Source organism: Mus caroli, unplaced genomic scaffold, assembly GCF_978045245.1.
Source record: "Mus caroli unplaced genomic scaffold, Mus_caroli_1 scaffold_18, whole genome shotgun sequence".
Lineage (NCBI taxonomy): Eukaryota > Metazoa > Chordata > Mammalia > Rodentia > Muridae > Mus > Mus caroli.
This window is the reverse complement of record NW_028227273.1, coordinates 4,170,001-4,192,441: the sequence shown is the minus strand read 5'-3', so window position 1 is coordinate 4,192,441 and position 22,441 is coordinate 4,170,001. Positions and strand designations below refer to the sequence as shown.

At 40.0% G+C, this 22,441-nt stretch overlaps 1 protein-coding gene across 38 annotated transcripts in view; it reads right to left on the bottom strand.

The window, feature by feature from the left end:
• The window catches only part of Nrxn1 (neurexin 1), a 1,038,549-nt gene that overhangs the window by 533,746 nt on the left and 482,362 nt on the right, over positions 1–22,441 (bottom strand). For all 38 annotated transcript variants that reach the window (XM_085832802.1, XM_085832806.1, XM_085832815.1 and 35 more), the window contains 3 exons: positions 19,451–19,573; positions 12,834–13,215; positions 11,725–11,915 (listed from right to left, as the gene is read on the bottom strand). In XM_085832802.1, coding sequence (XP_085688928.1) covers positions 11,725–11,915; positions 12,834–13,215; positions 19,451–19,573 — 696 coding nt within the window. The remainder of the gene's footprint in view (positions 1–11,724; positions 11,916–12,833; positions 13,216–19,450; positions 19,574–22,441) is intronic.

Sequence of the window (22,441 nt, the reverse complement as noted above, 5' to 3'; positions counted from 1 at the left end):
TATCATTACAACACAATAATAACTGGCATCGGTGAAATGTACTCAAGTTTACAAAGCACTTGTGTAAGCATTGTCTTCTTTGAATCTGACTGCTGAGCTACCAGTCACTAACACAAGCTATAATGCTGCTAAGTTCCTGTGGTTCTGGATAACAATGCCCGAAAATAGGGGAATCACACTGAAAGTCCAGTGTTCTGAAAGTATGGTTCTTTCAGTGAGCCCACCCTGGCTTCCACAGTGTGCTCTCCAAAGACAAGAAGCCTATTTCTACAAAGTACAGGGAATTTTGAAAAGTTAGAGCCAGTTGAGAAAAAGAACAGTGGTATTAGAGGAATCCTAGCAAGGTGACAGATTCTCAGGGCAGAGAGAGATATATCTGCACACTGAGAAACCACAGAAGAAAAACCACTCAATTCTCTCCCATAATAATAACTACTTGGTATCAACTTCTCACCTGTGATTAAAATTCTTATGACACAAACATTGAATTTTTGGAGACAGGGACCTGTTCACAGACAATAAAGTCAGATGTCTGCAGCTATCACTGCCATACCTTAATACTTATATTTACATGTAAAAGGTAAATAATCCAAAAGAGCTAGAGTTCAGATCCCAACATGTCCTACACCCAGACTTTGATAGTCAATATTTTCATTATTTTATGGAAAATGATTTCCATTCTGACATTTAATTTCTAGCTGAAATTGTGAACAAAAAAAATACCTATAGAAGAATTTTTGTTTCTACAGGATTCACTGAGACATAACATGAAGACATATTTTGTTTATGGCTTTTGCCAACAGACTGAGGAAACCCGAGTGGACATGAGAGATACAGAATAATGAAAGGAAAATGCTGTGGAGATGTATGTGGTAATCCATCTTCTTTTACTCCACTCTATGCCAGTGACACTGGCAGATGGAGTGTGAGTTCAGGCAGATAAATTCATGTCAAGCTAATTTCATTTTGTGGCTCTAAAATTTAAATTTGACATTTGGCTTTTAAGAGAAATCCAGGCAGAATTTTTGCCGATGCTTTTCTTTTGTCTTCAGCAAGCTTGCATACCTGTGATCAATACTCTTAATAACGGACACTTCCTCTCTGCTGTGTTTCCTTTTCCTCTTGTGGTATGATACCCACTTGAACTGCAGATGAGATTGCTAAAACCACATATACTGATAAAGTTTGCAGGTGGGTTTTCACTAAACTTTGAAGGGGTTCCACTTTTCCAAACTCTTCAGGACACTGAAATGTTGTTATCATCTAGACCTCACAAGTGAGCAAGAGGGAGTCACTGGGTCAGTGTAGTCCTCCCTACATCAGAAGCATGAGGTGCACCTGCAACCCAATCGCCAAGGCTGCTTTTTTTCTCTACTATGTTTACTAAAACTATTCTGAATGACAGGAGGAGAATAAGTACACTTGGTGGGGTGACATGGCACATGCCTTTAATCCCAGCACTCAGGGGAGGGAAGCAGCAGCCAGGAGCAGAAAGATATATCGCCATGAGACCTAGGCCAACCTGATCTACAGAGTGAGTTACAGGCCAATCAGAACTACACAGAAAAAAATCCCAGTCTCAAGATTTGCTATGATCAAATCCTCCGGTGACAACACATGTTGGAGAGGATGTGGAGAAATAAGAACACTCCTTCCTCCATTGCTGGTGGGATTGCAAACTGGTACAACCACTCTGGAGATCAATCTGGAGATTCCTCAGAAAACTGGAAAGAGATCTACCTACAGACCCAGCTATATCACTTTTGGGAATATCCCCAAAAGATGGCCCACCATGCCACAGGGGCACATGTTCCACTATGTTCATAGCAGCCTTTTTTTTGTGATAGCCGGAAGCTGCAAACAACCCAGATGTCCCACAACCAAAGAATGGATACAGAAACTGTGGTTCATTTACACAATGGAATACTACTCAGCTATTGAGAACAAGGACATCCTGAGTTTTGCAGGCAAATGGATGGAGCCAGAAAATATCACACTGAGTAAGGTAACTCAGACCCAAAAGGACATGCATGGTATGTACTCACTAATAAGTGGATATTGGACAAAATAATAAAAGTACAGAATACCCAAGATATAATCCACAAAATTCAAAAAAGTAGAACAAGCTGAAGTGACCAAGTGAGGACACCTCAGTCCCACTTGGGAGAGAGATGGAAGCTATCACAAGTGGGAAGGCAAGGAGGAACTTGGGAGGGAAAGTAGGTGGCAGAGTAGAGGAGAGAAGGTACCTGATCTGGTATTGGGTGAGGGAAAGGACTGAAGCCCTGAGGGCCAACGGAAAGAATGGAAACAGGCAGCCTCTGGAAGTAGGGGGATAGAGGTACCCTCCAGAATGCACCAGAGGTTGGGGAGGTAAGAGACTCTCAGGACTCAAAGGGAGGGACTTTAAATGAAATGCCTGACAGTAGGGAGAGGGAACTTATAGAGTCCACCTCCAGCAGGAAAACAAGACATCAAGTGAGGGATGGGGTTGCCATCCTACAGTCACATCTTTGAACTATAACTGTTTGTCTGAAAGAATTACAGGGATGGAAATGGAGAAGAGCCTGAGGAAAAGAAGGTCCAGTGACAGACCCAACTCAAGGGGGGGGGGGGGGGTCCCAAGGCCTGACACTATTACTGAGGCTATGGAGTGTTCATAAATGTGTCTATCATAACTGCCCTCTGAAAGACCCAACAAGCAGCTGAAAGAGTCAGATGCAGATATTTGCACTCAACCAATGGACAGAAGCAGCTGACCCCTGTTGTTGAATTAGGGAAGGCTGAAGGAAGCTGAGGAGAAGCGTGATTCTGTAAGGAAGACCAGCAGTCTCAATTGATCTGGACCGTTGAGATCTTTCAAACATTAGATCACCAAACAGACAGTATACACCAGTTGATATGAGGCCCTCAACACGCATAGAGTAGGGGACTTCTGGGTCTGTCTTCATTCAGAGATGATGCACCTAACCCTCAAGAGATTTGAGGTCCTAGGGAGTTTAGAGGTCAGGTGGGGTGGGGTGTATGGACATCCACAAGGAGACAGGTGGATGGGGAGGAGGTATGGGATGTGATACAGTCAGAGAGTGGATGGGGTGGGAGGGAATAAAATATGGAATTAAAAAAATAAATTAATAAAAAAAGAAGCAACTTAAAAAGAGAACTGGAAATGATTTCTCATGCTGAGTGTATGAATCAAGTTACACTCCCTATGCAAATCTATTGTTTTCTTGAAACTTTTATGTTGTTCTGTCTTTTGTTTTGATTTTTAATACATATCTTACATTAAATAATTTAATTTTCTTATCTCTAAACTATTGAAAATTTATATTGAGTGTGTGGTTCTCCTGTTGTTTCAAATTTAAGAGAACTTCTATTTCCTATAAAGGCCTATTTAATACAAGTTAAAAATACATGTATACCTTAATATACAAGGGTAAAAAGTTACATTCATCATGGTTTTTCTATATAGTTAGAAACTAGTGAACAGTATAGAGCAATGATAAAGCAGTACTCATGGTTTACAGGCACTGACAAGATCTTCTAAAATATTTACTTTTTCCTTAAGAATTGGACATCTTTCTGTATGTTTTTAATTAAAAAACAGTTTCTTTCTTTTAAGAGCACTAGCTGTTTTCACAGAGGACTTGGGTTTGGTTCACAGCACTAACACAGTGACTCCCAATCACCAGTAATTCCAGTTCTAGGGCACCTGATACAGTGTTCTGTCCTCTGAAGACACCAGGAATGTGGTGTTGTGCAGATATACATGCAGACACAAGAACCACACAAACAAAACAAAACAAAACAATAAATGCTAAAAGAATATGATGGGAAATAGGTCTTTTCGTATAGTGAGTGTGTGCTGCTCTCCCAGTATAGAGAGACAGCTCCCCTTGTTGCTTGGCAGCACTGCCTTGTGTTCCCTGCAGTATGGAGAGACAGCACTGGTGGGGATTGCACAGAGAAAACATTAAATAACTTGGGGAAGCTGAATAGAGATGTGAGCATGAAGAATGGATACATTTCTAGGAGTTCTGAGTAAAAGCGGTGTGTGCAAATGTTCACCGAAAGTGCATGGCCGTGCACAAAGGAAGCCTGCAGGACTGCCTGGAGATGGAGGAAGGTTGAGTCTGCTGGAGTGAACACGCATATCATTCATAGGGGTTTACAGTTAGAACTCACTCAGAGAAGTTTCAGATGAACACAGGAAAGTACTGTTAAAGAATGCAGATGACATATCTGTTTGGACCTAGAGTCTGAAGTCACATTTGTCCTCAGTCATCACTTATACTAAAAAAAAGAGAAGGAAGAGGCAGAAGTTGAAATATGCTGTGCTTTCTCCTGCTATTGTGACCACTATCATATCTTCATTTCTGAGATTTGATTGATAATTTTCATTTAATTTAAAAAGTTTTAAAAATATGTGTGTATGCCTGTGTGTGGAAACCTGCAAATCACTGAGGAAAGATGAAGACATCACATAGTTGGAGTTACAGGCAACTATGGACCCATGTGGGTTTTAGGAGCCAAATCTGGGTCTTCTACAATGTTATTCCATGCTCTTAACTGCTGGGCTGTCTCACCAGCTATCAGTATTTTTTTTCAGTGAATATGGTTTTATAATATTAAATGACTATAGAACTGTCTTTAAAGAGAACTCAAATATATTCAGTGGGCCTGTGCATGGTTTTAATACCCAAACATTACCCATTTTGAAGAGATAGCTTGAGGCAAAGTGTAGCATTGTGCCTTGATTATATTAGGTCATCTTGCCTATTTGATGCAATAGATAATATATAAATCCTTAATCTGTAGCTTGACAGTCAAGCCTATAACTAATGACAATGATGACAAGAATTATACTGAGAAGGGTAACTTATTATCTTGACTAGAAGTGAAGAAAGACAGATCTAAGCAAGGGGTTTGCTTCATGAAGATCCTCAATTTTGAATATTATCATTGTCCATGATTCACATTCATGTCCCAGCAAAAATCAGATAGTTATGTCATGGACCATCAAACCTATCAAAAACAGATGGAAGCATGCCTGCTAATCTTATAAATGCAATGGTTTATGATACAATAGACATAGTGTATCGGTACAGGAACTTACAGTGTCTGAAGTTTCAGGACATCAAAGGGCATCAACAGTGTCTGTGTGTTGGATGAATGGGGAGGAGTCAGGAATTAGGATTGGAGCGGGAGAGGGCACCTCCTACAGATAAACTAGAGTTCTTAGCTTTTGATATCTTAGCAACTAGTAAGAAATTAAAAAGTCCAGATGGGATGACCCATGTAAAATTATAATGGAATTTGGTGAAGAAATGAAAAGCAGCTGCCCTAGTTGGGGTGAGCATTACCAGAAACTCGAATTCAGTATGTGGCTACCTGTGGCTCATCTCCATCTCACATCCAGACTTGCCACTCTCGCGTTCTCTGCTCGTAAATCCACAAATGTTTCAGAATGCTTTTCAATTGCTGTTATGGGCCCTCAGTAGCAATCTATTGAGGCTGATAGATAGCAACAATAAAATTTGCTTCCCCTGGTCCATGTAAATGATGAATTAGGGGACTGGAAAGATGGCTCAGGGGTTAAGAACACTTATAGACCTAAGTTGGGTTCTTATGCATAGAATGGATCATAACCATTTAACCATTAGTGAGTCTGTCCAGGGAATCCAATTACCTCTTCTGACACTGAGACCTGGCTCCCTCCTCTGTATATACAGGGTATGCAAGTAGCACACATACGTCAATGTGCATGAAGCACTCACACCCGTAAAATAAATACATTTATAATTGTTTTTAAAAGTCAGGAAGTAAAAGGCTGGATCTGGAGAACATTAAGTAGACACATGATTGGATATATCACTTATCCGGAGGATATCACTCTAGGCAGAGAAAGATGAAGGATTTAAACACGACAGAGTTGTAAGTACAGGCTACAGACCTTTAAGCTGCAATACTGTATGCTGGCCTGGAGTATGAACATTAACAGAAGAACACTCAGAATGAACGTTAAACAAATCACAGACAGCTGTGTGCATCGGGGAAGGATGTCTTCCTAGAGGTGGGGGAGGTGAACGTGGATTAAAACAAACTGTCAGAGATTTGAGAATCAAGAGGATAGGTTTGGGCTGTTTTCTGCAAAGTCTGGGAATTCAATAGATTCAAAAGAAACAATGGTTTTATGTCTCTAATTGTCTTCGCAGTGACTGTGTTGTAACTCTTGTGTGGGGAAGGGAATAACAAAATTGTCAAGTATTACATTGTCAGACTCACTGCCTTATTGTCACTGTTTTGTGCTGTGGTCGTTGCCTCCAAAGTAGTCCCTTTCCCCACTGAACATTGATTCTCAGCTGCACTGCAGCTAAAAAAAAATATATCACTAAAGTGTACTGCCAACCATACCATCCCCAGCTTCTGCAGAGTGTGCAAAGCCCCACTTGATCAGAGAAGCAAAACACCCTGCTTCCATAGAGATCCTTAGAAGGGCGACATCCTTCTCAGGAGGTTTGTGCTGCATGCATGAAAGATCTAATTGGGCATTTATAGCCAATTTATAAAATGAGACCAGCCACCACAGCTGGGAGAACACCTGCTGCACTCTAGAGCCCACAGTGACAGGTCCACTCACTGTGTTTAAATCCCGTGTTTGGGGGGAATTTGACAGTGAGATAATGCAGAGTTCCAAATCTGAACCACTGCCAGTAATGAGATGTTATGTCAGGGCAGTGCCAGCAGGCAGGGTAGAAAGAAGGTCTCAGAGGCATCATGATATTTGGGAAACAGGACTGGGGGGAGGGAGTAGGTGTCAGGGACACCCAGGTCTTCTGGAGATCCAGTGCAGCAATTACAACAAGCAATTACTTTCCCCTCTAAGGCCCTCATGGTTAGCCACTGAAAAGGTGTCTTGTCTCTTCGATTTTCAAATAATCCGTAAAATAACCTCACACAAATTAAGAACATGTTAGTAAATCTCACTACATCATAAACAAGAGGCCAACAAGAATTTCTTCCACTGTCAATATAAGTCAAATTCTTATCTTAACATTTCCTCTCTGAGCAAAAGGATCTATGAAAGAACAAAAGAGCTACCCAAAGTCACACATGCCAAGCAATGAAGCTCAGACACGTTTAAATGTGATCAAAACTTTGGAAGTGACAACATTCAATAAAATGTTTTTCAAAGCACAATGTGAAAAGGTAGATCAGGCTGGTGTGCCTCATGTTCAGGTCCAGAGAAAGAGGTCCGCTAGGGGACAAACTGATCTGCGTTACAAAAGAAAAGAACATGCATAGGATGTATGCAAATCTCCACTTACACATGGAATCCTTTGGAATGGAAAGTCCTGGCTGATTAGAGGGTCTTTTGTTCGCTTGGCCGAGGGAAACTCAGTAGCCGGCAGTTAGCTACCTTTAGACGAAGATTTGAATGGAGATATGGGAAATGCTAAAAGATGAGGAAGGAAATAATTTGGGATTTGTAAGAGGGATAAAGGAGAAGGGGACAAAGTGCTCACCCCCTGGATGACCTAGATGTAGCCAGAGTTACAAGGTGTAATTTTGCTAAGTGGCCACCTGAGGGCACTGTCCGCTATACACCCAGGACCATAGTCCGGCCCCAATCAAATTTTAAAAAGCCTCAATTTGCTGATGGATTTACTTAATTCTTAAATAAGGACACCCATGGAAGATGGAGACCCAAAACTATTCGTCTGTTCTATTTTTATTCTTGAACTACATAAATGAATAAGCAAGACTGACCTCAATTCAAATCCCGGACACTCATAAGGATTGCATACAATAACCTCATTTAAATCCATTGAGTATTTAATAGGGACTCAATAAATATCAGCCCCTTTCCATATATTTTAGCATACAAGTTGCCAAATTAGGACAAGACAAGCACGCGGAGGGATTGCATTATCTCACTAAAGGGGTCAGTACTTAAAAGTTCCAGAATAAATAGAGTCATGCTATGAGATCAGTCCAGAGTACGTGAAAGCTGTCTTTCCTTGCGTGTTGCAGCTTGTACTTAATAGCCAAAGGGAATAGACAGCGGCAGCTGGGAATAAAGATGAAAACAAATTGTATCAGTAGGGAGAGGCATACACCCAGGAGACTTGGGCAGTGCGAGAAAAGATCGCTAGAACAAGGTCATCAGCACGAATTTCTTTTCTGGAACTCTCCTTGGGTAGAGGCTTGTTTATGACGATTTCCATATGAATCGAGGTGGGGAGGAGAGAGGTCTGGGTTTCATATTTCCACAATTACAAGATAAAACCCAGTCTTGGACAAAAGCCTGAATGACTGTCAAGGCTAAATGTGAATTTTACATCTGGAAACAAAGGCATTTTGTTTGCCTGCACTAGCGGAGCGAATTAATCCCCTCCCCAATACTGTGTAACATAGTGCATGGCCCTCTGCTGCCCTCTGGTGTTTCTTTTAGGTATAGTAATGTAAGTGAAACCATCAGAAATTTGATTTAGCCAAGCGACTTCAGATGAGGACTGACCAAAGTCAAACCCATTAAAAAGTGAGTTAAAGACTGTAGAACATAAATTGTGCCTCGGTTCAGGATGCTAATGCACGACATGTAGTGAGGATCTCTAACTAGATCTCTAGTCGTTCCTGGGCATCCTTGGTGAGTTCTTCTGAGAAGAACATGGAATTCTGCACTTCAGGAACTACCAGGCATGCGGTGTAGCTAAGCTGACTGGTTTCACTTAGAGAAATAAAGATTCTTCGTGGATTTGAACAGGGTGTAGGTAAATCAGAATACATTTAATTCTCAGAGGGTGAATGCCAATGAAAATAAACCCACTGACTCAGATACAGTGATTCTCCGGTCAGTTCCAGGTGTGAAGTCCTGCATGTCTCATACCCATAAACTCATCCTTAGTTCCCGTAGCTGCCCACGAGGGAAGGAAAAGTAGCCATTGGTTGTTTTCACTTGTTCTCCCTGTAATCTTTAAACAAGGCTTTCTCAAAAAGTCTTCATGCTTAGCCCAGTTGCAGTATCCACATGCAGTGCCATAGCTTTCCTCCCTGTCATGTCCTACATGTGAGTGCTCAGACTCAGTGTGCTCCTTGGGATGGTAACTTTATGGCAGGACCCTCAGCAGGGGTCAGTGCTCAATAAATAGCAACTGGCTAGCACCGCAGTCCTGCAGAGCAAGGACGTGATGGGTTACATCATGCTCTCCCTCCAGTGTTTCTTGGGATTGCTGTTCCTATTAAAAGTCACAAACTCACGTATAAGCTGAAACTTCAGCCTAGTTTTAGGGAGCAGTTCTTGTTTTGTGACCTCATCTGAGAGGTCTGAAAGCACAGTGGCTTCACAGAATTGAGCAGGATAATTATTGGATTAAATAAATAAATAAATACGGCAACCTAAAGAGGTAGATCTGTAAGTAAGAGTACTACATACACAAGCATGAGACCCCCAGTTCGTATTCCAGAATCCACACAAACAGCCTTCGTGGCCATGCACATGCCTGTAAATCAGTGCAGAGAGGCAGAGACAAAACAGGAGTATGGCTGGGGATTCCTGGTCCAACGAGAGACTGTGGCTCTAAGGAGTATGATGGAGAATGCCAGAGTTAAGACACCCAACACCCTTTTCTAGGGTCCAAACCCACAGCCATACACACAGGAATGTGCTCGTGCAGCCACACACAAAGACCCACATGAAAACAAACACACACATCTACTCAGCGTGGGGATTAGACTCTGACTTAAACTGAGTTTTTGGTTTTCTAAAAACACTTAGTAAGAGTCTTAAACTTAAAATCTGACTCTGTCCACACTTCATGTTATTAATTCATGGTTTCAGCATTTTTTTCATCAGTACTAAGAGTAGTCCATGTTTTAAGAAAATGTGTCTAAGAATTGTAAAGGCACACACTCTTCTCAGAAAGAGTCCTCCTGTAGCATACTATCAAGCTTATATCCATTGCAATAAATAAAAAGCAAACATTTAGGAATTTAGGAATTGCTGTTCCAAACATCTGAAGAGTCACAACCCATGGAATTTCATTGTTCATGATGACAAACTGTGACTATAATTATTAAATCCTTCAAGCAATGCTTCTAGTCATTTGAATCTCTGACATGCCCTCTGAGGTCTCTCGGGAGGATCATGTGTGTGCCTTGAGAACTCTCTGACATAAACCAGGCATTGTTTTATTAGCTCATAGTTGACCTGGCCAGTATACTGAACTTCAGTCTTCCCCCTTCCTTAGAAACGGCCTCCTGAGTCCACCATGCAAATGAGGCCATCCTCTGAATACCAAATACTCAGCTCCCTTCTGTCTCAGAGAAGACAGAGAAACAGAGAAGCTTATTAAACTGCATTCCTTTGAGTCTCCTGTTGGGTTTGCAAAAGAGAAAGAGAGAGCCCTTTGAACTTAACAAGGAGCTTCCTATGAAAGAAGGGAAACAACATTAACACATATTTTACATGTGACAAACTAGGATCCAGCATTGTAAATATGAATCACAATTATATAAAGCAAAATATTTTCTTATTTCAGGGTGGTTAAAGGCGATATTTTTCCCTCTAGAATGACAACAATTTGATTTTCCTTCTCCATTTCTGTAACTCTCCAATGCATTTATTTCTTGAATCAAATGAACAGGCCCCATCAATATAAATCCATTTTTTAAAAGGAAATATGCCTGTAATGATATCTGAGAGGCTTTGCCACGCGCACCAGGACAAAGCAGGGGAGAAGACAGGGAGCTGTGCTTAAATCTGGGTTTATTCCTCTGCCCTCTAGAAGCTACTCCATCCCTTGATGAGATGTCCAAGCCTCTCCGTAACAGTTCAATGTGAGCTTCTCCAGTGTCTTTTTGTCCGGGTCCTTATGACAGGATATGTGGCTATGTTCTCACATGGAGCCATGCAAGTAGAATCTAATGGTATTTTATCCTATTGCTAATTGCCTTCTAAAGCACTAGAAAAATTAAATGTCAATGAAAAAAATGTCTGCTAAGCCTTTCTCAACAGCTCACTAAGCAGCATTCATGTGTGTGTGTCTGTGTGTGTGTGTGTGTGTGTGTGTGACACAGAGAGAAACAGATAGGAAGATAGATAGATAGATAGATAGATAGATAGATAGATAGATAGATAGATAGATGACAAAGATACAGGGATAAGTAACAGGAAGATGTATATGTGTATGTGTGTGCATATGTGTGCATGTGTATATTAGGGATGTGGTAAGGAAAATGAAACTAAAACAGATCACAAATGGTAAGCCACGCTCAGAGATATTGGCAGAAGAGTCTGAAGTCATCAAGGAAATCTTACCAAACAGGGGAATAAAACTAAAAGGGTCTAGAAGTTCAATATGTATCTGGTTCTATTAACTCCAGATTCATAGAAAAGGATCAGGGCTTAAGAAACTTCCAGGTGCCTACTTTTCCTAACAATATCAAGATTAGGAGCACATTTTCCTCATTTTTAATTTTTAATCATGCATGCATTCTTAGGTGTTGCATTTTTGAACTGTTATTAAAAATACATATGTTGGTGCTACATTAAAGGAAGAACAGAGAATTGTGTGTTGTATTATTAATCATGTGCAACAGCCGAAAGTCTGGTCAGCCTTTACAGAAGGCATGTGCATGTGCATGTGCCTTAAGTAAAGGTTTTTGTTTGGTCGTGTACAGATGTTGGAGGGATGCTGGTACTACAACGTAGACAGTACTTACTCTTGAGGTCTAGATTTCTGGCTCCCGCAGTGATTTGTGTTGTGATTTTCGTGTCGATCTTTACTGTGTGGAGATTGCTGGTGTCCCGTGAAATCATCACATTGTGCCACTGATTGTCGTTGAGTGGTTTGTTTGAGCTCCCTTTGATGAGGTTAGCACCGTTTCCCAAGTCAAACACATAATGTAAGTACCTAGAGAGAAAATGAAATGGAGAAAAAAGCCATTGCTTTCTGAACGAACACGGATGGTAAACAAGACATCACACATGGACACTTTCAGGTGAGTTTACCCTTCTAGTGTCTGAAGACAGAGTTGGATGTATGACAAGCTAAAAGGAGACAGAATTCCCCATTTCCACTGTCTTCTCCTTTGGTTAATCACACTGGCATGGCAATACTTCTCATGGAAGGTGTGTTCTCAAGTGTCAACACCATGCTCTAATGCATACTTCCTACTGCACTTGTCTTTCTGTTTAAGACCCCTTAAAATGTGTGCATGATCATCGAAGGAAACTGATTGTCATGGTTTTGTGTTGCATTTTCATATAAGCCTAGACTCAGTTAGGGTTTATGGGGTGTGTGTGTGTGTGTGTGTGTGTGTATAAACATGTGTGTGTTTATATAAGTATGTAATTCACTGGGTGGATAAATAAATGTCCAAATTACTGAAGATGTGTCCATTGGCACTTTTAGGACCTTTTATTTACACACCATTGTTTCTGAACTATTCATCACACAATTAATCTTAAGTTAATTGAAATTTCATCAAATAACTAATATGATAAACTGGATTAGCTACTTGTTTGAGCACATAGTCGCCTAACAATACTTGTGTAGAATTAGTGTCAAACCTCAAGAAATACACATTTGAAGTATGAGTCATAGGAGATCTACCATGAACTAAAACTGATCTGTTCTCACATATATAACTGTACATACAGGCAGCTGCATGTTCTGTATTTACTGAAGATACCTAGTAAAGATTATGAAAAACTGAGTAACTTGAGTTCCTCCTGCTGCTGACCACTGCCTTTCATGTAGAATTTGAATATTGACATTCACTTTTATACAGTGTTTTTTCCTCTTTTCATTGAGCTGATCTATACTTACCCTTTAACTAATTCAACCACAATAAAGTCATTTCCATCCCCACTGTTATATAGAATTAGTCCATCTAGAGATGTTGTCTTGAATTGGAAAAATAGATGCATAGAGGTGTAGGCTTGCAATGTAGCTAAGGCAACATAGCTCGATTTGGTCTTGAAGGTGACAGGATCTGCGATGATGTTTCTGAATCCAAACCTGGCATTGAGTTCACAGTAATCTATATCACCATTTTTGCACAAGTCTATGTATGCCATTCCATTAAATGTCAGGCTTTGCAGGTGCCCAATGAAATTGGAGGGGACAGAGGAAAGGTAGCGTCGTTCTGTGATGATGCCTGTCTCTATGTTATGAAACTCCAGCCTTGTATGATCACCTGCCATTTGGCCTAAAAGAAAAGGAAAAGACATTGCTATAGTGTGCATCTGAAAGACACTTCCAACTGCAGATTTTCACAGTAATAGTATATTTCTAAACATAAAAGGCAGATAACCTACTTGATAGGTGTTACGTGTAGCAAGAATATCGAGGTGATGATTAAGCGTAAAATGATCATACATAATAAAATCCCCTAGACAAGTTTTAATACCCATGTAAATTTTAGATACAATAAAAATGCTCCTCATGCCTGGGTATGTTGATTCTCTTCTGTCCTTCTATGTCTTTTAGGGTTAAGGAAAGTGGACTATGAGTTAGAAGTCAGCTTGACCTAAAATACTGAATTCTAGGCCAGCCTGAGCTATATGAAAAAATGGTGCCTTGACATAACCACCACAACAAAATCCTCATTAACATGTTATCACTTTCATAAAAAGTTAGGTAAAGGAGAAAATAGAAAAGGAAGGTTAAGAAAGCCGTCAAAGATGTGATTGCTCTAAAGAACTGCGCATCCATTAGCAATCCACGCATCTTAGCTTTGTGTTTAGCTAATGTTTTTCTTATTTTCTTCCTTAAATAGTATGTTATTACGTATTGTTCTATACCCTGTATAAATAGGAAAGAGCCACTGAACGTTTTTTGTAATAATGAACCATTACGATGTGTTTGAAATCAAACGTTCTCTCTTTTCCCTTTCTTTTTGAATACCCAGATTGTCTCCTTGCACTGGTCTCCCAAGTTCTTTAGAGATAATCTCTGTGCCTGGACCATGTTCTTCACATTTTTTCATTTTAGATAACCAACTAAGCACCATGCATTAATTCATCCCACACTTGGTTCTGAGGAGAATACAAGTGTCCTGAGCCTACACAACCACAGGAGACCATCTCAAGCATCCTACTGGGATGTGTGGTTGCAGCTTTACTCAGTCACTACTCTATCTAGTCCCACCTCTCCTCTCTCACCAGATCGCTCTGTCAGTCCTGTTAATAGTCAAACTAATGCCATATTTACCTTCCTATAACTTCAAAATAAAATAAAAAATATAAGAACTTTGTTTCTAAGTTGTAAAATACACCATCCATGGAAAGTATTCCTTTTTTGTGTATCATTTCCAAACTTTCATTCCCCATGTATGTCTCACATTCTGCTGCAACTCACAGAGGTCACTTAAACTGCAATCAAGTCCTCCCAGCCAAGTTCTTGGCTAGTTTACCTATCAAATTTGGCATAGTTGGAAAATTTATTAAGCTCATCCTATGCTATCATCCATGATATTAATGAAAACCTTAATTAGGGCCAATATCAAAATCAGGCCCTAAGAAAAGGTGTTGAGCCATTTTTCTAAACTTAATGGATGTTGTGGAACTATCTATGTGGGCTCCCACTAAAAGCTCTGACAAGCTTTCATTTGGTTCATAAGAACAGCAAAGATGCTGGATAGTAACAAAAAACAGGGCTGTAAATAAAATATGACAGACATACTTGGTTATATAAGAAAAGTGTTTATGTTATCAATTGACTTTAATGATTTTAAATTCATTGGCACAAAAGAAGTCTCTTGGATTGTGCTTAATTCTTATTCTCTGAGAATCACCCTTTCTCCAAGTGGCTCCTCAGCTCTCTTTGTTATGTTTTTTTTTACTCTGGTTTGGTTGATTTCCTCTCTACACAGTGAGAAGAAAACCCATACCTCACTGAAGATGACTGTCTTCTCAGCCACATGCTATGAAGCCTCTGGTTATGTTATTTAAGTAAAATACTATTATTTTCTTAGCAATTCTGAATTTTCATATAACATCATTTTGGATTTGCTCTCCAGCTTTTGTTCAATGTCCTTAATACTGCTTTGTTACCAAAGAGGGTAAATATCTTTAATCATTTTTTAAGCTTAAAGCTCTACAGCCATCAGCAGCATTTAGCTATATAGTATAGGGAACATAAAAGACTGAAAAATCACTGAGGCTTCAATAATGATGATGTTGCCTTTTAATATTCTTTACAGCAGCAAAAATCGGATGTGTAAGTTCGTTTACCCCAATTCTAAAGGTAAACAGAGTTTTTATTTACTGAATGAGTTACAGCCATGAACAAGAGAGGTTGGTGGCTCATACAAGGTTAGAGGGATGCTGATGGTCAGATATTAGGAGGGTTATAGGCAGAAGACATCTCTCTCTCTCTCTCTCTCTCTCTCTCTCACACACACACACACACACACACACACGTAATGTATGTAGGGGTAAAAAATCTGAAAAATTTTGTAGATACAGTTTGAAAGATTCACTAATGATATGGGGACAATTTCAAGTTTGAGTTAGTGCATACAGGCTTTCTCGTGTTCAGTGAGAGCACAGAACAACACACACACACAGCACAGAATCACAGGATATTTATAAGAAGTAATGAAATGAAATACACTGACTCGCAATTTAAGGAGACCTCAGAGTTTGTGCAACCCCTCCTTTTATTAGAAACTGTCTATCTTTGGCCCGCTCTACTTGAAATTATCATCCTCATTAATTAAGATAAGTTTTAGACATTCTCAAGAACAAATATATATATACTTTCCATGTTCAACAAATAGGAATAGAATTACTATTTCTTTACTATTTTGAAAAGCTCTAGGGTCTTATATTAAGGGCATCTAGTACTTTATTCCTTAAAATTATTTGTTTATAATATGCCCTATCTGTTTTACGGGATAAAAGGCACTAGGACAGAGCAATACTCTGCTGTGATTTTTGCATATATTGCCCTTGACTTCTAAAGTTCAAGGCCGTGACTTTAAATCCTCTCGATAACAACCAGTTGCTTCAGCAACTAGTGTTAAAAATTCCTCTCTCTTCCGGGAACTGACCTGAGCTAAATCCAGCTGCCCTCCACAGATACCCTGCCTGAGGCGGCTACTTCAGAGCCTCCTATGAATAATGATTGTATTACATTTACACCATTCTATTTCTTTTTACATTCATTACTTTATTTTTTCCTTTTATTGAAAATAGATTCATTTCTCATATAATATATCCTGATTACAGTTTCCCCTTCCTCTACTCCTGCCAGTTCCTCTGCACCCCAACCCCCACCCCACCCAGCTTCAACTTCCTTTCCTTCTCTCCTTAAAAAAGAACAGGTTTCTGAGGGATAATAATAAAATATAATAGGAGAACATGAAAACAATCACATCAGCGTTGGACAACAGAAACAGAAGGAGAAGAGCCCCCACACAGAAGTTTGTAAACACCCACGTCAGCACCGTGCAACAGCCCCTCCTGCAGATATCTTAAGCGGAACACATGCCAGGCTCCCCCACATTGGGACTCTTCCTGCAAGTCCAACACACAGGAAAAAGAAGCAAGATAGTGACACATACTGATGAAATATATGACAATGACAGCTTCATGAACGTGTGGTTCACTTCCTTAAAGAATGATTTCTTCAAACTTTGTAGCCTCATACATGTTACATTTCCATTGAGAATGTTCCTCTTTGCTCAGCCTGGGAAGCCCTTTGAAATGTACTAGGAAAGGGACCCGTCTTGGGTACACAAAGACCCTTCAGGGCTTTGTGCTAACATAATCACTGAGTGCTTTCTCTACAAAAGGTAAAGGAGCTGAGACTGTGCTGTGTGGTTCATTCCCATTGATTAGGGGTGTGGAGACTCCTCTGGCATTGAGTTCCCTAAGTGTTGAGGACAAAGGTTTAGACAGCTTATCTACTTGGGTTACGACCATAAATCTAGAATAGAGCTTGACATCCTGAATGCTAGAGTTCAACTCACAAGCTAAGTGACAAAAAACAAAAACAAAGAAACAAGAAAAAAATAATACCTTATGATAGCCTAAAACAATGAAATAAAGAGGAAAAATAGAATTTTTTCCTGTTCATCAACAAAATGCATTAGAAACAAAGGGCGTGAAGATAAATTGGCTTTTAAGTGATTTCAATATTTTATGAAGCACTGAGATAGTCACCAAGCCACAAAATTAAAATATAGTATAATTTCTTGAATAGAAAAGGAAAATGGTATGGCACTGAAGAAGTGTAACATAAAAAAAAAAAAAAAAAAAGACTTGGCCTTTAGGTCCAGGCTTGAGAATGTGACTTTTGTGACTCAATGCTCCAAGGCATGCTAATCATAAAATAGATAGCGACATTCCTCTACCCACCCAGCTTCCTGGGTTCAGGGAGTGTTTGTTCAAAAAAGGGTCACCCTGGCTGTTCTTGGAACCCGCTATGCACATGTGCTATTGTTAGAGGCTCATAGAAACTGTCTTGAGAAATAACCACACAATTATCAGGTATTTTTCCTTGTCCTCATGACTCTTAACTGATATTTTTGCTATTTTCCAAAAACGCCCTCCCCATCCCCTTGAGTTGTGGCTATTTCCTTTAAATACTCCCTTTCCCAGCTCCTCCAAGCCTACAGTCCTGTGTGGTTTACGACTGTGGGACTGTGGGCCCCAGAGTGTGCCTGAAATAAAAAGTCCTCTCGTGGTTTGCAACAAGACCGTTTCTTGTGAGTGATTTGGTGTGTTACCTTTCCTGAGTCAGAATGTGGGGGAGTCCTCACTTTGTGGGTCGTTCAGCACATATGTTCAACTTAGAGGAATATTTAATAAGCTACTTATGCAAATACTGGTAGACAAATTGGCGGGGAAATACAATGCATATAACCATCATATTATAAACTAGTTTGGGTTTGAAAAAGCATCTGAAACTTAAAAATAGAAATATAACACTATAAGTCTATCTATAATTATATATGAATAGCTTAAAAAAGCCAGTGCTACTTGGGTGACAATGTTCTACCACCACCACCACCCCCCAAAGGAGCCACAGACTAACGAAAAACCCTGGTTGTTGATCAGGTGAGTCCAATAGATTGTATTCACATGTACATATGTATGTGCATAAACTATAATAATTACAAAAGAGAGTATGTAGCCTCCCCCAGCCCTGATTCGGCTGTCTCACAGACCTAGATGCCATTGAGAGTGAGACCACCTGGGGTGGAGCCTTCCCACCTTAGGTGGTTCTATTGTTCTGTTACTGGCGCTGTTCTTCTGAGACACTGCTACCTGCTGAGGCTGAGAGATTCCTGAGAGATTCCAAAGACAGCAAGCAACCCAGTGATTGACACCTTCTTGCCAAACCAGTGCTGTCAGACAGATCGCTTACAGGCTGGCTACAGGCATCAAGAGTGGATATGTGGGAGATGGGCTTTCCGTCTATATAAGTACAATTTTTAGTAAACTTTGGGGCTTTGATCAGAATTTTGTCTTGCCCTCGTCTTTTCTAGCCGTCTATTCTCTTTTAGCCCCAGCCTTCCTTTCAGGAGTACTTGGTTTGTGTGGCCGCGGGCGGTCACAACCACAGAAAACCAAAATCCCTGGTTGTTGATCAGGTGACTCCAATAGATTGTATTCATATGTACATATGTATTGCATAAACTATAATAATTACAGAAGAGAGTATGATATTGAGAGGAGTGGTGGTGAGCTGGCCACATTTATATCAATTTGACCCAAGCTAGAGTCATTTTGGAAGACTGAACTTCAGCTGAGAAAATGTCCCCGCCAGATTGACTCCTGGGCTGGCCTGCATTGCGTGCTTGATGACTGAAGTGGGCGGGGTCATCTTAGTGTGGGTGGGGACAGTTTACTGTGGGAGGTGCAACCCATGGGTTGGTGGTTCTTGGTGCTGTAAACTGGGTGGTGGTGGCGCACGCCTTTAATCCCAGCACTTGGGAGGCGGAGGCAGGCGGATTTCTAAATTCAAAGCCAGCCTGGTCTACAAAGTGAGTTCCAGGCCAGCCAGAGATACACAGAGAAACCCTGTCTCGGGAAAAACAAACAAACAAACAAAAAAAAACTATATCAAAACAGAAAACAAAGCAAAACAAACAAAACAAAAACAAAAACAAAGGAGCGCTGTTCCTTTGCGCCTGCTTCAGTTTCTGCCTTTAGGTTCCTGTTTGAATTCCCGTCCTAATTTTTCAATGGTGACTAGACATGTAAGTGTAAGTGTATTCACTTTTGGTTTATCAACATAACAGAAGCCATACCTAAGACAGTGGGGGATGAGAGAAGCTGGTGGGAAGAGAGTGGAAATGATATAAATACATACTATCCATGTGTAAAATTCTCGAAAATTTAAATAAAAAAAAAGAAATATGACAATGATGATGATGACAATGACGATGACAAGGACGACAATAAAAAGGTAACAGGGACCAAAGCATTTACCTGTCATGGCTTGTTGATCATCCACGGTTAGCTTTAAACTTTTTCCTCGCCGAACCACACGCACTGTGTGCCATTCGTTATCATTGAGGTTATAGCCGGCAAAAAGGGTCTCAGGACCTTTGCCTGTAGAATATGCCAAACAGTCATTATGGGCAATCAGAATCACATAAGAAAATGAACCTTACAGAAAGTGTGAGGAAAGAGAACAAGGAAATGGGGAAGCAAGGTAGAAGAAAGAAATGAGAATGGAGAAAGAGAGGAAGAGAGAGAAAGAGAGAGAGAGAGAAAGAAGAAGGAGGAGGAGGTGGAGGGAGGGAAGGAGAGAGGGAAAAGGGAAGAGGGAGAGGGAAGAGGAAGAGGGAGAGGGAGGAGAGAAGCTGGGCCAGTTTTCAAACCCAATAGAGATAGCAAGCAAGGAAAATGACAAGTTAAAAAACACTCAGATGTGACAATTTTAGAATTTTTAGCCTTTTGCATTGATTTAAGACAAGAGAATTAACCTGCTGTCATAAATAGGCACAGTCAATATAGCATTGGAAATATTCCCAAGTTTGCATGTACAACTTTTAAAAGGATATTTGACATGATACTTTTCTTAATCGTGTAGGGTTAGCTTCTGTTTGCCAGTAACACACATTTTTAGATGGGTAAAGAAGCAACTGCACCCTAGTAAGAACATCTGGGTATTGTCTGTATGATGGTTGCTCTTCAGATCTTCAGTTGTGTATCTCCAATATTCAAGAAGTTTCTCGGTTTGTCAGCCTCTGAAGTATATGCACATGTCTGTCTAAAATCCAGGTCTAAAAAAAATCCTAATAAATAAATGGTATCTTGAAAATCTACAAGTATGGTGGGGATGTTTCTGACTACATCAGAATAATAATACTTGGAAAAAGTAGACCAAAGTAAACAACATACAGTTAAAGGCCAGGGGCTGAGGTAGGGGCAATGTTAACTAACAGAGATAAACAATAGAGGCCAAGAGAAAGGAGGCAGAGGGTAATCAATTAATAAAGGAATTTCCAAAGGATGTGTGCGCAGAATTTAAATGGAATATGTTTAATGAAAATTACTAAGGCAAGCAAGTGGGACTATATCTGTGTTTAACTTAAAAACAAGGAAAATGTTGACATAATTGTAATTTAAAAAAAATTATTACATATGAAAATTTAAATAAAAGTATTCAAGGTGATGTTCATTTAGAAGAATATGATGTTAAACATGTATTATTTTGCTTAATGGATTTCTCTCTCTCTTTTTTTTTTTTTTTTTTTTTGAGACAGGGTTTCTCTGTATAGCCCTGGCTGTCCTGGAATTCACTTTGTAGACCAGGCTGGCCTCGAACTCAGAAATCCGCCTGCCTCTGCCTCCCGAGTGCTGGGATTAAAGGCATGTGCCACCACGCCCGGCTGGATTTCTCTTTTTAAAGCATTATAACTTTCAGGAGCATTAATACCGTGAAGGGCCTGAGACCATTTGCTTTTCTGACTTGCTACTGGTAGAGGGCCAGAAATGTCTTCCTCAAAGAGAGAAAGAAAGAAGAGACTGTGAGGGAACCAAAGGGAGGAATTCTCAGTAGGCCACTTACACGAGGTCATTGCTTGCTATGACAACCATAAACTAGTCATATAGCCTCCAATTTCACCTTTATGGTGCTACTACCTATCAAGGTAAGTCTTGTATTGCTTTGTTACTATGTCTTTGGGGCTTAAGAGGAGACAGAAATATAAGCTAGTCTTTTTCATGGGAATTGCCCCAATTCTTTACCCAGTGTCAGTCATCCTTAAGACTTAGAAAACAAAACCTCTTTTTGTTTTTCTATACAGGACTTAGATTACACATCCTGGTACATGAGTAAAAAGTATTCTGCAAAAAAAAAAAAAAAAAAAAAAAAAAAAGTGATCAGGAATTGATCACTGAACAACTAGAAGAAATCTGGGAGTTCAGCAACTGCAAAAATGCAGGGAGACCAAATGTTGGAAGCGAATCCTAGGATTAAAGCTCTTTAGGATTTCAACAGTGAAGAAAGGGATGTTTAATGATGTCACATCAGCTTTGTATCCTACTGGCAACCTGGCTCATGCTTAGTTTTGATCTTTGAGAAGAGAATATGTCATTTTAAAGATATTTTTAGAAGGGGGATTTTTTTTTTCCTTAGAAACATATGCTTCTGAAGTGACTCTCCTCCTGTTCTTTTAATTTTAAATGTGTTTTGTCAAGAAAAAGAAGCATAAAAATGAGCTCATCCTCTTGCCCCATTCTGGACTTCATCTTGCAGAAAATCATAATGCTTAATCTATGAAACTGCCATTTCCATAACAACAGACACAAAAATCCAATTAAAAATAAACCTTTGCTTCACAGAAATCTCCGTGGGCCAACTTCAAACTTCTTTCCTGCATTATTAAAAATGTGAGCAGATTGATTTTAGAAGACAAGGCTCTTAAAAATTCACTTGATAGTCTCATTTCCCAAGGAGGGTGCTCACTTAACATGAAATGTAATGAGAAGTGCACTGTGCTGAGAGTCAAGAATTTTGTTTGTCAGCCCTTGATTTGCTTCTGCAAAGCTGAGACCAGTGAATGCATGCTGGGTACCACATGCCTTACCTCGCCTCTACATTTTGATCAACTTGTCGATGTAGAATTGAATTTGTTCAGAGGCACAGCCACTGATTCCAAGGTCACAGGACTTAAAAAGCAGTCGAGCTGAGTGGGTTCCTCGGTCTGTTTACTCCAAACTAGAATAAATCCACTTGCATTATGGAGCTTGCTGGCATAGCAATGAGACCCTCTACTAGCAAATTGACTTCTAGTCTCCCCCACCCTGTTTCTAATTGAAGAATGTGGGGATAAGATTTTCCTTGTGGTGACTTTGAGTTTCTTCTACAGAATAAGCACACTATTAGGACAACCTCTACATCCATGTGTATAGGCCAAAGTGAATGAGAATCTGTGAATAGCACATTAACCACACAGTGAAGCTAAAATT